The sequence below is a fragment of the Balaenoptera ricei genome, chromosome X, assembly GCF_028023285.1.
Source record: "Balaenoptera ricei isolate mBalRic1 chromosome X, mBalRic1.hap2, whole genome shotgun sequence".
Classification (NCBI taxonomy): domain Eukaryota; kingdom Metazoa; phylum Chordata; class Mammalia; order Artiodactyla; family Balaenopteridae; genus Balaenoptera; species Balaenoptera ricei.
This window is the reverse complement of record NC_082660.1, coordinates 18,192,040-18,209,758: the sequence shown is the minus strand read 5'-3', so window position 1 is coordinate 18,209,758 and position 17,719 is coordinate 18,192,040. Positions and strand designations below refer to the sequence as shown.

General features: G+C 32.2%; 1 protein-coding gene across 4 annotated transcripts in view; it reads right to left on the bottom strand.

The window, feature by feature from the left end:
* The window catches only part of CNKSR2 (connector enhancer of kinase suppressor of Ras 2), a 263,595-nt gene that overhangs the window by 181,072 nt on the left and 64,804 nt on the right, over positions 1-17,719 (bottom strand). For all 4 annotated transcript variants that reach the window (XM_059911674.1, XM_059911675.1, XM_059911672.1 and 1 more), the window contains exons 3-4: positions 14,736-14,938; positions 1,914-2,001 (exon numbers count right to left, since the gene is read on the bottom strand). In XM_059911674.1, the coding sequence (XP_059767657.1) occupies positions 1,914-2,001; positions 14,736-14,938 (291 nt within the window). The remainder of the gene's footprint in view (positions 1-1,913; positions 2,002-14,735; positions 14,939-17,719) is intronic.

The window sequence follows — 17,719 nt, the reverse complement described above, 5'->3', positions numbered from 1 at the left end:
ACATATCTAACATACTATGAATGATTATCATATAAATACTGTGCAGTAGGTACCCTTAAAGCAGAGAAAATTTCTTTCTCTCATGGTAAAAGGGAAGAAACTAATAGTCTATTATCCACATCTCAAATCTCTGGTCAAGTTTAATGGCTTAAAAAAAAACAGCTTTAGAAAACATATTTTTGAAGAAATGTCACTGACAATACAGATCTACAAGAAAAATTACCCATAGATTATATTATTGTTCTTTCATTCCTATGCCCTAGAACAGTGTATGAGAACCAGAATCACCTGGAAAACTAGTAAACATGCAGATTCCTGGGCATTCCCCACAGTACATTTGGAGTATGTGCCAAGAATCTGAATTTCTAACAAGTTTCTGTGTGATGATAATGCTACTGGCCCACGAACCACACTGGACTAGCATAGCCCTAGAACATCAGTCAGCAAACTGTGGCCCAGGGCTAAATTCAACCTGCTGCTTGTTTTTGTAAAACAAGTTTTATTGGCACATCACCATGTCCATTCATTTCACTTACACATGGTCTGCGGCTGCTTTTGCAATTGAATAGTTGGATCAAACACCATAGAGCCTGTATCATTAAAGCCTACAAAACCTTACAGACTTAAAACTTGGCCTTTCACAGAAAACGTTTGCTGACCTTTGCCCTAAAATGCCACTCTTCTCCCTAATATCCAGTTGAAATCTTTGACATTCAGAAATAAAATTCACTGATAACAAATATGAAGACATGTAGTGAGACAACAGCATTTCAAGGCTGATAAAATGTTTATCATCTTCATCCATGTTTGTGACTAACAGCAGTGAGTTACTGACTTTCTTACTGCTATGATATAATCCTGATGAATGTCTGCTGTATTCCACAATTAAAAGTCACAAACTTACTCTCCTTTCTATAAACCTGCAATTTCAGAGAAATGGTGCTAATAAAATCTATACGGTACAACAGAAAATATATTGAAAGATTTAAGTCTGTACTAAAAAAATTTCTTATTTGAGAAAATACAGGCAATATTAAGAAACTTAATTATCCCTCATCATAAAGGACAGGGAGTAGAAGGATAAATTAAATCATGAATTTCCCCAATAATCTTCTGTATCATCACATTTTATCCTCTGCTTTCCCTATTTCTGCATCACTGGATAGTTTAACAAAAAATGGCACCCTGAGAAAGTAGCAGCAGTAGCAGCAATAGGTTGACATGAGGCTTACACAGAGTGGTGGTCACTAGCCTCACACCTCTCAGATGTGTTTTGTTATTAGATTTAAACAAATTTTTGCAGGATATGTACTAGTCAATTCACTCCTCTACCATTTCTCCATATGTTATGCCAGGACATTTATATCAGCTGCTGCACTACTGAACACGTTTGATTTGGAGTCCCTGGCTTAAATAATATTCAAACTAAAAAAACTGGGTCATGTAAATAGATCATTTAAATGATTAAGGTGATAATTAAAGGCTATTATGTATATCTGTTTGTATGTATACCTATATAAATGAAACTATAGTCGTACTAATAAGGAACTAATGGTGTCTTAGAGCAAAAGTCTCAAATTGTTATTCAAATGGGTTAATTTAATTTTGTGAAAGGCAATACAGTTTAGTCATCCCCACTAAAAGTGTAAGAGTAACCGACTTATTTACTATAAAGCTGTCTCTGGAGGTTCAGATTACTTTTACATCTGCTGATAAATAAAACTCTTGTTTACTGGGCTATATGCATAGTTTTCCAATGAATTATGTATTTGGTTTCTTTTGAACCATTTGTCTTTGAATGAGAAAAATCCCAAACCAGTATTTTATAAACTCTTGGTAAATACAAGTACTTCTCATTGTTAGAATATGAGATAGCTAATAAATTAACTGAAGAAAAATTTTCCAGCTAATACCTGTTGCACGATTGTTGTTAATTCCAAGCAGAGCTGTATGACATTATTCCTTGTAACTGAATAGTCTGTGACAGCAGCAAATGGTGATCTATAAAGGAAAAAGGAAAACTGTGATTAATAGGAACAGCTTTTGAAAGGTCCCCAAATACAACAGCCTAAAATAAGATTTTGAATAATATGAAATGAACTGTTCTGAAGTTTACATAGTGATAAACAATATTCGGAACATATTTAAGGAAGAAAATTGAGGGAAATGCTTGGAAGAGAATTCAAGAAAAATGTTTGCTTTCCATCAAATTTCTCTTTTTTTAGTGCTTAATATTTAAAAGTTCTTTCGTACTTCTTACGAGGTCTCTTCACTACATCTAAAATAAAACAACACCAAAAAGGCATGGTTTAGCAAAGACATTTTAGTTTATTTTCAAATGAAGGTAAGATTTTGAGTCCAGTATCTTCTTGAAATAGTCACAATTCAGAGCTAGTCTAATGACAGCTATCACCTACCGAGGACTTACTATATGCCAGTTACTTTTCTAAATGCTTTACATGTACCAAATAATTTTCACAACTCTTATAAGATAGGCACTATTATTATTCCCATTTTACATATAAGAAATGTGAGGTAGAGAAAGGTTAAGTGAAAACTAGTAAGTGGTGGAGCTAGTATTCAAACCCAGGAAGTCTGACTCCAGACTCCACACCCCAGAGTTAAACACTAATATACCACCTCTATGAACTTAAGTAGGTTTTTATTTGTACTAAACCAATTACTTACATCACTTCACATCCCTTTTCAAACAACTTGGCATGTAAATAATATATATTGGTACGAGGTTTATATTTTCAAGAATGTTGTAGACAGCAGCAGTCTTCCCAAGCAAGTGTTTTGCCACCAAATGAACTCAGTGGCTTTCCATTAGTCCTTATCCTCTCTCTTGTCTATCTATGAACGCTAATCAGGTTTTTGTGGGGCCAAAGCTTATATGATTTGGGAGGCCCAGTTTAAAGAAAACAAAATCACAAATAAAAAAGAAGGTATGGGGGTAAAAATTTAGTCAGATTACTAGAACTTTAGTGCTTTGGATCTCTCTACTGATAACTCTTAAGGCAATTTACTATAAATGATTATATAAGACTGCTTCCTGGTTACAAACTGAACTTGTCTTTCTTCTAGAAAACTCTACAACTCAAGCACCTCCCATTGTCACAGGGGTCCATATGAGAGGCCCTTTATTGGTTACATTTTTTAAAAACGTATTTTTCATTTATGTATTTTGGCCATTCTAATAGCTATGTAGAGGCTTATCACAGATTTAACTTGCATTTCCCCGAAGTTACATGTATTTGCTCTATTTATATATTATTTATATTTAATCGTTAACTATATTTCCCTAATAATTTTCTAACTGGTTATGCTGACTTGTGCATATTTGCTATCCATATATACTCTTTAGTGAAATGTCTGCTCAAGCCCTTTGCCCATTCTTTATTTAGATGTTTGGTATTACTATTGAGTTTAGAGACTTCTCGGTATTTTCTGTATGCAAGTCCTTTGTTGAATAGGTAACCTGTAAAATTTCTTCTCAGTCTATGGCTTCTCTTTCCATCCTTTAACAGGATCTTTAGCAGGTCAAAAGTTTTTTATTTTAATGAGGTCAAATTTATCGATAATTTCTTTTCTGTATTGTACCTTTAGCATTATATCTAAGAAATCTTCACTTGACTCTAACTCAAGTTTTCTTCGAAAAGTTTTTTATTTTACTTTTAGATCTATGACCCATTTTTAAGTCAATTTTTGTATAAGATGTGAGGTTTGGGTCGAGGTTCACTTTTTTCCCTCTGCCTATGCAAGTGTGTTCCAACACCATTTGTGGAAAAACTAACCATTCTCCACTGAATTGCTTTTGTTCCTTTGTCAAAAACTGGCTAACCACATGCATAAAGTTCTGGATTCTCTGTGTCTATCTTGTCACCAATACCAGTTTTGATTACTGAAGTTATATAATATTTAAAATAGTATTAAAAAACTTCAAAATTGATGAAGTATTATGGTCCCTTTACTTCTTAATACAAATTTTAGAATCACACTGTCTGTAGCTATAAAAAAAATCCTGCTGTAATTTTTATGTGAACTTTATTAAACCTACAGGAAGATTTGAGAATTGACATCTTTACTAAGTTGAGTCTTCCAATCCATGAACACAGTATGTCTCTCCATTTATTTAGGTCTTGTTTGATTTTATACATCAGTGTTTTATAGTTTTCGCATACAAATCCTGTAGATATTTTGCTAAATTTATATGTAGGCATCTCATTAATTCTAGAGCAACTGTAAATTATACCATGTTTTTACTTTTTGTTTCCAACTGTACATTGCTAGTACACAAGAATGTGATAAATTTTTCTGTGTAGACTTCATATTCTACAACCCTGCCAAATTCACTTACTAGTTCAAAAAGATGTTTTGTAGCTATCTTGGAATATTCTACACACAGACATATATTATCTGCAAATAGGAAAAGTTTTATTTTTTCCTTTCTAATCTCTAGGCCTTTTACTTCCTTTTCTGGCCTACTGTACTGGATATAACAGGAGGGATGAGAGTGGACAGCCTTGCCTTATTCCCAATCTTAGGAGGAAAGCATTGTCTTTCACAGTACAAGGTCAGCTGTTGCTTTTTATATATGCTTTATATCAAGTTGAGATATTACTACTCTATTCCTACTTTGCTGAGAATTTTTCTCATGAACGGGTATAGGATTCTACTGAATGCTTTTTTTTTTACATTAACTGATATGATTATTATTCTACAGCACATTAACATGGTAGACTACATTGATTTATTTTCAAGTACTGAAGCAGCCTTGCTTACCTAGAATGAATCCCACTTAGTCAAGGTGCACAGTTTTATTTATATGTGGTTGGACTTGGATTGCCAATATTTTGTGGAGGATTATAACATGTAAGTTTGTACTATCTTTGCCGGGTATTGGAATCAGGATAATGATTGTACCATAAAATGAGATGGGATGGATTACCTCTATGTCTATTTTCTGAAATAGACTGTAGAATTGGTGTTATTTTTTCTTTAAACACAGAATTCACCAGTGACATCATCTAGGCCTGGACCTTTTTTCCCCTACTCCAAAGAGTTTCTAAGTACAATTCAATTTCTTTAATAGTTACAGGATCATTCAGAGAATCTATTTCATCTTGGGTAAGTTTTGGTAGTTTTTGTGTTTTTGAAAGAATTGGTCCATTTCATCTAAGCTGTCAAATGTATGTATAAAGAGTTATTTGTAGTATTCCTTTATTATCCATTTAATTTTGATTGACTTCTCAACATAGTGTGGTTCCGTTTTCAGTTTCATTGATTTCTGTTCATTTATCATTATTATTTGCTCCCTTTTGCTGCTTTGGGCTTATTTTCTACTTTCTTTTTTCTTTAATTTTATTTTTTTAAGAATACTTAGCATGAGATCTAACCTCTTAACAAAAATTTAACTGTAAAAGACAATACTATTAATTATAGGTACAGTGTTCTACAGCAGATCTCTAGAACTTTTTCATCTTGCTTAACTAAAACTTTACGCCCATGCTTGTTGATTACCAATTATTTTTCTATTTGCTTGAGATGAGAGCTTAGATAATTGATTTGAGATCTTTCTTTTTTTCTGATATAAGCATTCAGTGCTTACAAATTTTCCTTTCAGAATTGCTTTAGCTGTGTGCCTCAAAAATTATGACTTGTTCTAATTTTCATTCTGTTCAATGTATTTCTTTTTATTTCCCTTGAGATTTCCTCTTTTGTCCATGGATTAGTTAGAAGTGTGTTGTTTGATTTCTAGTTTGACTCCATTATGGTTAAAGAAGAGATTCTAACTGATTTAAATTACTTTAAATGTGTTGAAGTTTGTTTTATGATGCAGATATGGTGTACCTTCATGAATGTTCCATGGGCACTTGAAAAGAATTTGTATTCTACTGTTGTTGGATGAAATGCTCTCAAAATGTCAATTATATCTTGTTATCTGGTGTTGTTCAGCTCTTCTAATCCTTACTTTCTGTTCTGAGAGAGGAGATGAGGTATCCAATTGTAATTGTGGATCTATCTATTTCTTCTTTTAGTTCTGTCATTGTTTGCTTCAAGTACTTTGAAATTATTGTATGGTATATACATCTTAGCAGTTTCTGTTTCTTGTTTTTTGAATTGTCTATTTATAGGCTCATCTATTGCACTTTGGTGTTCTTTGTTTTTAATTTAAATGTAATATTCACATAGTACACATTAACCCTCTGCTTCTCATAACTGTTTGTTGCAAGTATTTTCCCCAGTTTGTCATCTGTCTTATACTTAGTCATGTTTTTCAATTTTATGTAGTCAAACAGCACATTTCTTTGCATTTTATTCCATATTTTAAAATACTTAATAATAAGTCTACATCTAGAAATCATTTTTTGTCTATATTTTCTCCAGTTTTCTTACGGATTTATTTTTCCCTCTTAAATAAATGATATGCCTAAAATTACTTTAGTGAACAGGTAGTGTTCTATCATTATTTATTCTCCAAAGGCTTAATCAAGTGCCCCAATTCCACTTATTAAATGACCCTTTCTTTTTCCAGGGGTTTGAACATATTGTTTTCTATATGATTCTATATACCGCAGTCTATTATGTGCTGTCTTCCACTACTGTTTATTCCTATTCCGAAATGGTATATTTTTCAACATAGTTTACTAAAACAGAAGGAGTCATTAAGAATTCAAATAATGATAATTAGAACAAAATGTATGTAATTAATTAATCTGAAGTCATTGCACATCTATATCTAAATTTATTAAAACTCATTAAACTTAAAATGGATAAATCTTATAGAATGTAAATTAGGCCTCAATAAAACTATTTTTTAAAAGATGTTAAGATATAAGCACTTCTAGGAAAACATCATTTAAAAAAACCACCCCAAGACCATTTTTGCTGCATTGAAGCATAAAAATTGGCATTTTAATTAAGAATTCAAAAATGCTTCTGGCATGATTAGAAAGAGCTTGGGTTCCTAGTTTTGCAAAGGTCAAAGTCTGTTAATAAAATCTAAAAGCTTCATTCAAAAGTGACGAGATGAAGTACAGCATGATTTTCTCCATAAAATCTTAAAAAAAGACTCATTTGATCTTGAAAATGTACCAAAAGAAAAATCTATTTGATAACTGAATGCCTGTAGCAAACTGAATTCTAAGGCGTGTTTTCCACGTTCCTGAGCACTCATATTTCAAGTGGGACAAGCTTCTCGCTCAAGATTAAATGTCAAAATAAACTAGAAAAAAAATCTAAGATATACCTAGGAAAACATGCATTCTATCTTGTAGTGAACTCCCCTAAAGTTTTCATTTTAAAGGCAAATCACATACAACCACACTAAGAACCATTCTTAGCCAGCACATATTAATGTTTGGGATGATGATTTTGGCTATACACATACATAAATAAAAGAAGGCTGACAGGTTCCAATCTTTGTCAGTTACCAAAGATGAACACTCAGTCATGACTTAATGAGATAAAGAAATGGATCTCTATAGAATACCTGAACATGATCAACTTGAAAACAAAACAAAATTAAGAGAGGAATTTGTTCCTCAGTCTAAAGAAACCCCAAGTTAGAGCTCAGGCTACTTAGAAAAAAACACGTGGCTGACTCAAGGTAAAGAAAATAAAATTCATGGCAGGAAAACTTTTTGATGCCAGAAAGTTAAAAAAAAAAAAGATAAAATCCTTGGCTCATTAATAAATGGCCATTACAGGAACCATCCTACTTAGATCTTAAAAGTTACACAACTATCCTCAAATCATCATATGGATAATAAAATGCTTATACTTCTTTCTAGTGCAAAAGTTATTGACCCTATAAAAAATTATTTGTTGTACATTCTTTTCAAACAAAAGCATTTATGGAAAGGTTAATGGTTCAGAAATCCTAAACAAATTAGAAGCTAACAAGAAAAGCTAAGGAGTTAATTAGGAAATCTGGAAGGCCTTACTGTTTCTCAGGTTGGCACTGCTGAGCCTGAGGGGCATTCTATGAACAACAGCCTTGCTAACATCACTGCTCATTTCTGGAACAAGAGGTGCCAAATGGGAGTACTGAGCACACAAGAGGAAATAAGACCAAACAACAACGAGCCACAGCATTTGGTAGTGTTTGGGGTAGTTTTCTTTGTCTCTGTAATTTTTCCCTGGTATAGAAATAATTTTTGTCCTATAGTTTCATATCATGGAAGAAGAAATTAGTTCAACCACTTTCGTAGATAAAGCAAAAGATTTCAAAGAATACATTTTTTCCCTTAGCATCCTAACCCTTATGCCTTAAACATTTAAAAGGTTTTCAGTGATATAAAAAGATATCTCATTGATGCTTGCAAAACAGAATGATCTTAAAATGTATTTCAGAAACAATTAGAAATAGGTATTAATGCTAAAAATGAGAGAAAAGAATAAACTTTCATTTTAAATAGCAAAATAAACTTTTTCTATATATAATACTTTTGAATATTTTTTAATGATGTTACTGTACAACATGGTACATACAGCGATCTGGAAACCTCCAAGTATAGATTGATTTGGCAAAGCCATATAAAACTGCAAGAAAGATGAGGTGTGAAAAACAGCAGGATGTAGGTTAAAAATAGACAAGTAAACCATGAATTGAAAATAAACAGTAAAGCTACCAACTGTGATTCACCTCTGAGGCTTTTCCTCTGGGAAAGTCTGTTGTTTCACTCAAGTCAATATTTAAAATAAGAAGAAAAAGGGGATTTCTGTTAGCCTTAGATTTTATTTTATTTAAGAAATGTAAGGAGCTAATTTTTGAAAATAAATGTTACTTAAATGGACGCGCCACTGAAATTGCAGTTTTTGTGATTTGTAAACATTTTCCCTAGCACCCTAATGCTTTTGCCTTAAACATTCAAAAGGTTTTCAATGATATTAAGAGATATCTCATTGATGTCTTCAAAGTAGAATGAGAAATAAACTTTCTATAAAAAAATTCTACACAGCAATTTGAAGTATCAAGGCCAGAAAAAGAAAAGTGGTATTCTTGTTTAGCATTTGAGGAGAAACACCAAAGTACAAATAAATGTTTATATATGCCGCATTCCTAAGAATCGCTTCCTCAAAATCCTTAAGAACTCGTCCACATTCAAAAGGAGATGTAGTATGACAAAGGAACATGATAAAAGAGAAACAAGAAGGGCTTTGGTATCACAACAAAAATAGATTCAAATTATAATTTTCACACTAGTGAATAACTTCAGGCAAATTACTTCATGTTTCATATGTAAAATGGGGATAATGATACCTGCTTTGTGAGAATTCAATGAGCCAATACATGTAAAGCGTCTAGTTCAGTATGGAACTAAATTAAAGATTTTTTCTTATTCTTTCTTTTCCTTTCTCCCCCTTCAAGTGACATAAAATAAAAATTGCAATAAGCTCATCATATTGCTGTGCATGCAAGTTCTCCCCAAAATGTAAAAAAAATTTAATGCCAAAAAAGTCAGATTTTTAAAAAATTAAGCCAGTTGTTTGGCATCAAAATAACCATAGTTAACCGACAGAATTTTTCATTTTTCAACTGAAGAGTTACACTATATTGTACACTAAAGGAATAAACTAAGGTTAAAGATCCAATGCTTGGCAATATTCGATTGCAGTGACCATTTTAAACCCTCCATATTAAAGGCAATCTACCATGACAAATCAAGATATTAAAAATTTTTGGTCAATATAATTTCTATGGAACTTTTATAATTAAGTACTTAAGTTCTAAGTTCTTCAAAATAAAAATAAAAAAGACAAGATACATTCTTACCTTATATAAAGAAAGCACAAAAACAGATTAGTTTTGGTCTAGAACTTAATATTAACTAAATTTAGTCAGAGAAGAGGTAGGGAGTTAAATCATTATTCTACAAGTCACCAACAAACTTTGTTAGTGTTTATTCTTTGAAATTATGCAAAGGGAAATAAGACGAATATATTCCTCATATGGCTTTGGTGAACAAGGTCAATGATTTATAGAATATTAGTGCTTAGAAGAGAACTTCAAATTCTGCAGGTCTTACCTCCTTATTCTAAAAAGAAAATAAAAACAGAGGTTAAGGTTCAAGGTTACCCAGGGCCAGAGGCAGAGCTGAAACTCAACTCTCTCTTACTTAGCCCTTTGTTCTTTTATACTATTTCACGATGCATTTCGGCAGGGATTCGCAACAGCAGTCATGGAGAACACTGCTCTTTTGGCTTTTCTAGCATTGATTAATGTGTTTTGCTTCCTGTGTAGTTTGCAGAACACACTGAAACAAGAGGGCATATGGAATGTTGTCTTGTGCTCTTGCTGCTACCTAGAAAACATTTTTTCTTTGAAAGGAATAAAAATATAACTTAAACTCACATCCACTAACAACAATCTCTTATAAAAGTCTGGGCTACTTGTCAGGAAAACAAACAGCGTAAACATTTCACTTGGCACAGTTATAGATAAAATCCTATTACATTTAAATTGATTTTGGGACCTTTTGAAATTTATATTAGCCAAGGAGCAGTTAAGATATTCATACAATCCATGGAAGAGAAGGAAGCAAAGTAAGTTCCCAGATATAGAAGTAGCCCTCATCATTTGCCTTTCCTCTTTTCCAACACCTCTAAAAGATGGAGTCTATGAAAAGTAGAAGTTAATATTATATAAAACTATCCTGAACTACAAACCATTTCACAGAAAAATTTCTTCAAAGAGGAGTTATCACTTACCTTTAACTCACAATCAACCCAAGAATTCCAGTTTTCATTAATTCTAAGTAAAAACACTAAACTGTTGTTGGTAAGATCACATATATCCTGATTCCCTAATTTACCATACACTTTCAGTCTTACCCTGCCTAACCTGTCAGCAGCATTTGACTCTACTGACCACTTCCTTTTTTTCCCTAAAACTCCTTATTCCCACCTTAAACGTTCTCACCACATACACAAAAAAGGTAATTACGCAAGGTGATAGATTATATTAACTAATCTTATCATGGTAATCATTTTGCAATGTATATGTGTATCAAATCATCACGTTGTACACCTTAAACTTACACAATGTTATATATCGCTCATATCTCAATAAAGTTGGAAAAAAAAATAATACTAAAATATCAACACTCCCCCCACCCCCCACCAAAAAACTCTTTACTCCCTTTGCTACCGTGACACCACTCTCAACTAATTCTATCCTATGGAGTCTCTGGTTATGTCTTATTTTTTTCCATAAGCTGAACTTCTAATCATCCTTCGGTTCGTGGTGGTCTGCAGAGGTCATTCCTTTTCTCAGTTCTCTTCATTCACTCAAAAAAATTTATTGAGCACCCACTACAGGACAGGAACTCTTCTAGATAATTGTGATAGCAGTGAACAAAGCAGATGAAAATCCCTGCTCTCCAGAAGCATACATTATATATAGAGCAGTCAGACAAAAACAATAATAACACATAAGTAAATTACATACTGTGTTAGAAGGGCTTGTGTTATGTAAAACAAATAGAGCAGGATAAGAGGAATCCATTCTAAAAATCTCCTTACACCACCATATTAATGTATTCAGGACTTTAACTACCACCTATATTTTAACTATTCCCAAATCTCTATCCACCGTATATCTTTTCTGAGCAGCAATACTCTAAAGACCTTTTCACAATCTATCATGGCCAACACTCAACACTTGTCCTCCACCATAACCCATTCCTCCTGTTTTGATAATGGCAACACCATCCATTGGGTCAGCCAAGTCAGATACCTCTTATTCACCCTAGGTGTCTCCTTTTTCTTTAGTCTCTCTGTCTAACAGTCTTCTATCTTCACTGCTGTTTCTCTAATTAAAGATCTCAGTAAATAGCAATGGAGAGAATCAACTCTGTAGTCAGGTGCCTGGAATGAATCCTGGCACCACCACTTACTTCCTATTTGGTTTTGAACTTAACTTCTGCCTCTGTATGTGCTAGTTTTCCTATCTGTAAAATGAAGACAACTCTCCTAGGTTTGCTTTGAGTGTGGCTGGTAGCATCAGAATCACCAATAGTAGCAGCAGCATGATAACAGTTGGCACTCCATACTGGCAGGTTCCCTATCCATGGGTTCAACCAACCTCGAATCGAAATATTTGAAAAAAAATTCCAGAGAGTTCAAAAAAGCAAAATTTGTATTTGTTGTACAAGGCAATTATTTACATAGCATTTACACTGTATTAGGTATTATAAGTAATCTACAGATGATTTAAAATATAACGGAGGATGTGCATAGGTTACATGCAAATACTAAGTCATTTTATATAAGGGACTTGAGAATCCTCGGGTTTTGGTATCTGAGGGGGTCCTGGGCAGGTAACAAGGGACAAATATTCCTGAAACAACCTCTTAACTGGTTTCCCTTCTTCCAGCCTTATTCTTTCCCTAATCTTTCCCAACATTATAGCCCAAGTAATCTTCAAAATTCAAAGGTCTGAACACAACAGTGACCCTAAACAGCTCCCCATTGCCTTCAGCATGAAGTCCAAATGCCTTAAAATGACAAAGAATTCTTTTTCTCCTTCTTCTTTCCTTTTTAAAACTAAAGCTGTTAAAGCATAATCATTATAGACAAGCCAGCCTGGAGCTGAACTTTCCTGAGCAAAATCTTCAAAATATAAACTTCAGTTTCTTTTTTAAATTTACAGTCTCAGCAGAAGATTTTAAAGTTATCACAAAGTTGTTTCTTTTCCTTCTAAGTATACATTTTATTTTTATGATCAAAATGTTAAATGGCCTTTGATTTAATGATCACCATAGGTAGTATGATATAACACAAAATAAGCATTGTGAGAACCTTTGCAGTAATGGAAGCCAAACAGATGATTTAAATTATTTCCTTCAGACTTTTTGTCACATTTTCGCTTTCTATGAAACAAACACAAAACAGCATTGATTGACTTCATGGATTACTATGTATGTCTGTGTACACTCATGTATGTTTGTAGATGAATTGGCATTTACTAAGGACATCTTATTAGATGATAAAAATAATGCCACCATAAAAAACTATATAATACAATAAAATCTCAGAAACTACTAAATAGTGTTCTAGAAGCCATTATGTGATTTTATAAACAACCATACGTGCCATTAAGAAGTAAAAACATTCTCTAATCATTCTATTTATTTATTTAACAAGTACTAGTGTAAAAAGAAAATAATGAAATTTACCAAATATAAATATCAAGGCTGAGCTAATTTACAATTATAGGACAGGTGATAGTTATAAGAAGATATAACTAAAATCAAATATATTTTCTATAAGTTTCCTGATTACTGAGAAGCCTCCTGAAACAAGTATATTACGTTACTTAAGGATAAGCCATATTTTAAATATATTTACTTATTGACCATTATACAACTTGTAGAATTTACATGTTTAAACGGCAATTACTTCATACAATGGATAAATGTGGTTTAAACAATTATGAGAATTTTCATGATGTCATAATATAAGAAATATGCTGTCCACCAATTAATTATCAAAAAGCTAATAATTATAGCTTAGTGTTCAGATTTGGATTTAGTATTGTCATGTTATATGTTATTAGTAATATATATAAATTTAGACAATATAGAATTAAGTAAAATTACCTTAACTTTTACCTTAGACATACAAATACTTTGTTTTTAATATAAAGTCTCATATTTTTAAAAAGCCAAAATATAATACAGTTGAACTTCAAACGAAGAGAGGGTTACGGGTGCCAACCCCACACAGTCGAAAAGTCATGTGTAACTTTATAGTTAGCCCTCCATATCCACAGATTCAACCAATGGATGATTATGTTCATATAGTAATGTAGTGCGTATTTATTGAAAAAACTCTGTATATAAGCGGACCCATGCAGTTCAAACCCATGTTGTTCAAGGGTCACTGTGTATATATGTGCATATATAGGTATATGTATGTAATCCTACTGACATTTATTCAAGAAAGAATTCTAGTAAAATTGTACATATCAGAATTTCTTATAAGAGCCAAAATGTTTTTTAAGATTTGATTATTTAACCATCATAACACAGTACATGTCCCCTACAAAACAATTTTCAAAAATGAAAGAGCTTATTTAGTTTTTTTTAAATAGTTGTAATGTTTTACCATTAAAATGTTTAATCACATATACAATTTTAATCTAACTTTTTTCATTTTATATTATGAAAACTTTTATGTTATTTTATGTGTTCTAAGGCAAATGAAACTTAACTAAATTAGCAAAAAAAGGACCAAAATTGTGTTTATAATATCCAAAACTGACTGTACAATGTGAATAATAATAAAGAATGAATAAAGCAAAGGTAATGAGACATACAATGCATGCTATGAAAGCATCAGTGTCTAATTACCCATTTAAAACAATAAATAGAATACTGATGGTCACTTCCTTAAATATGACCAATGAATGAAAAGAATACAGAAAATCAGGAGACAAGGCAGTATTATAAATCTTGTTATGACAGCCAAAAATGATTTTCCTTATAGAGCAGCAAATGTATTTTGAAACTGTCAGGGACTAATTATTGATTAGCTACTTGGATATAAAATTTTGCAGGCAGTTAGTATCTCTTTGATGATATGCTTATATTGTGGTAAATCATAATTAGGCATTTGTTAATATTCCTCATACTTATCTAATCCTTTCACAAGAAAAAAATGAAATAACGCTATATTCACACTGATGCCTGAGGAGGATAACTTATGAAACATGTGAAAGATTTTACCTGTCCAACCAGGCAAGCAGACTCTTGGCTGCTCCAATCAGATCCACAACCGAAGTCAGAAAATCATTTGGCAGTTTTCGGCTGGTTCTCCCATCATAATGGCCACTCCTTCTCCTCCCTGTTATAAAATTCTGTAGATTTTTGGCAGATGCATTCAACTTGTGAGAAAGGGTTTTTAGATTTTCTGTTTCCAAGCCATAATTCTGAATTAGAAAAAGACAGAGAATATACTTAAAGTCAGTATTTTATTCATTCGTTGAAACATTTACTGAGTACTTTACTATATGTATAGACAGTGGAACAAGTATTAAGAGTTACACATAAATAAGATAGGATTCCTGGCCTAGCAGAACCCATAGTCAAATGAGGATTTGGGGAAACGTCAGATAAACAAATTACAAGAAAATGTGTAAGTACTAATATGAACATGGAAAGATGAGGGCATTATATCTTGGAATTATGCCACCCAAGACAGAAAGATTATAAGGACTCATAAGCAGTTTCTTTTTTAACCCAAACCTAAGTTCATTTACTTGTGAAATTCATTATTATCAACAATTATTTTTGAGTATCTATTCTATTAGCATATGCATAGTCATGAATGTAGGCACTAGGAAAAATTCTGTTTCCCCAAAATGAGAAAGTAAGTACAATCCAACAATAAAATGAAATAGCAAAAAATAAATCATATACAATATAACTTTTCTTCTGTGTCCTCTTCATAATGACTCACATAAGAAGTTTCTTTTATTATATGGTATACCAGGAAAACCTCTGCATCCTCAGGGAAACCAATACGCTTTCTCCTTTTTATAATACAAATTACAAAACTAAACTTATTTATAATTTTGTCATGGTTGCATTAGCTCACAGTCAAATATGAAGCACATCTAAAGAAATCATAATGACTTTTTGGTAAGTATAATTGTTCTTCTTTTCCTTGGTGTCACTTTTCAATTTCTATTAATATATATTATTTCACCCTAAATGTTTTATCTATAAATTATTGCAAAAAGGATTTATATGAATAAATACAAATAAGCTTTTTTTTACCATATTCAATAGGAAAATATTGTCGGATCCCCTCAAATAAACTTTAGGGAAAGATTTCACAAGTCACAATTAATTTTAAAACAGATAATTGTGAGTTGTTAACCTGATCAGAGGATGACCTTGATCAAACTACTTAGCAGCATGTACGTTACTGTCATGTGTAAAATTAAAAGTATTATTAACTTACAGAAAATCATAAAACCCAAAGAATGTTAGGTAGCCTCTGAGGCCCAAATAAATTCTAAGTTTGATTTATCCCCTCCTTTTACAGTTAAGTAAAGTGAGACACAGGGAGATTTTCTGATTTGCTTAGAGCTCAGAGCTTAGAGTAGACAGAAATCAGAATGGGACTACAAGTCCCCAGGCCACCTGTGAGGGAATACCTCTACCCCCACTCCTTAGCACCAATAATCTATTCCTGTTCAAGCAGGGTAGTAGAAATAAGTGAAACAAAATGGAAGAAAATACTGGGGGAAATGAAAAAGGGAAGAAAATGGCACAATGAATTTAGCTATATTATCAAGTCAACAATCACTGGGTAGCTAGTTTATATGAAATTTAGGTTTATTTTTTCTATTTAAGAAAAGAAATAACTTAGAGGAGAAAAAAGGAGGGCGTAGAGGAGGATTTGAATGCATAAACATTAATAGCAAGTTATGTATGTTACCACTAAAGATTTAATAGTGATAAAAATCTGATTGTTCTTTGCTGAGAATTTACATTTTTACTAAAAGAACACTGTTTTGGAGCCATGGATTTGTTTTTTAAAAAACATAGTATATTATATATTCACCGCTAAATTTGAATTGCAATAGTCTCTCAAGTTAAAAGGTTTGGTTTACACAAATAAAACAACATTCTATTCAAATTCTATTGCATCTGAGCATGGATTATTTGTGAAACATTTGGGAGATTTTATCCAGCATGTATCCTCTTATAAGAGATATTCTCTAATGACTAGATAATGACTAGATAACATAATTATATCAGCTAAACTGAAAATGATACTTCTGAAGTACTTGAAAGTATTTTCAGAAGTTTTTCCCTGTGTTAAAGCATTTTCCCTTAAGTACAACAGTGTTTGCCTTTTTCATTTTCGTGTATTAATGATTTTAATGAGAAAATATTTGTTTACAAACAAATTATAAAAATTTCTCAGAGAAACTCAAATTTAAATAGTTTAGTAGTGAGGAACCTAATCAATCAACCTGGTAACATAACTTGAACTCTGTAGCCATTAGCCCCGACAAAAGAGTCATTTAAATTATCTCTTCCTATATTACCATCTCAAATATTTTATTAGAAAAGGTAAAAATGATTTTAAAAGAATACAGATCTTCTCATAAATAAAAATCTGAAGGCAAAGTAAAAATACTTTGAAGATTCCAAAATTTAAGATAGCATTACATTAAAAAAAAATACAACTCAAGAATTAGAGAATAGAAAAATCTCTGGACAAAACCTGGTAAGATACCCTGAGGTCTCCTAACTTGGAAGCCTACTAAAGAAATATCCTATATGGAGGAATTTCAGGTAAAAAATACAGGCCACAGAGGAATCCAGTAGCGAGACGAGACAAAAAATGCGTAGTAGAGGATGGAGAAGGAAGTTCTTAAAACTTATTCTAGTTAACAAATATAACTAGTTAAATCAATAATTCAAAAGCATTTAAAGATTCTAGAAGAGTACAAAAGTAGGTTAGAAGCTTCTCTGTATATAACAGTGTCTGTGTGATACTATTTGAACAAAAGAGATGGATTAGTCGATCTCTCAAGTTAATTTTCATCATCACAGTTCTCAGTTCTAAGTAGCTCAAAATCAGTTACTGACAACACAGATATCTTTTTGCTGTTTCCTTCATGAAAGTGGACGGTTTGTTGTGACTCACTAAGTCACCAGTAAACCACACTCCCCTGCCTACCATGTAAAGA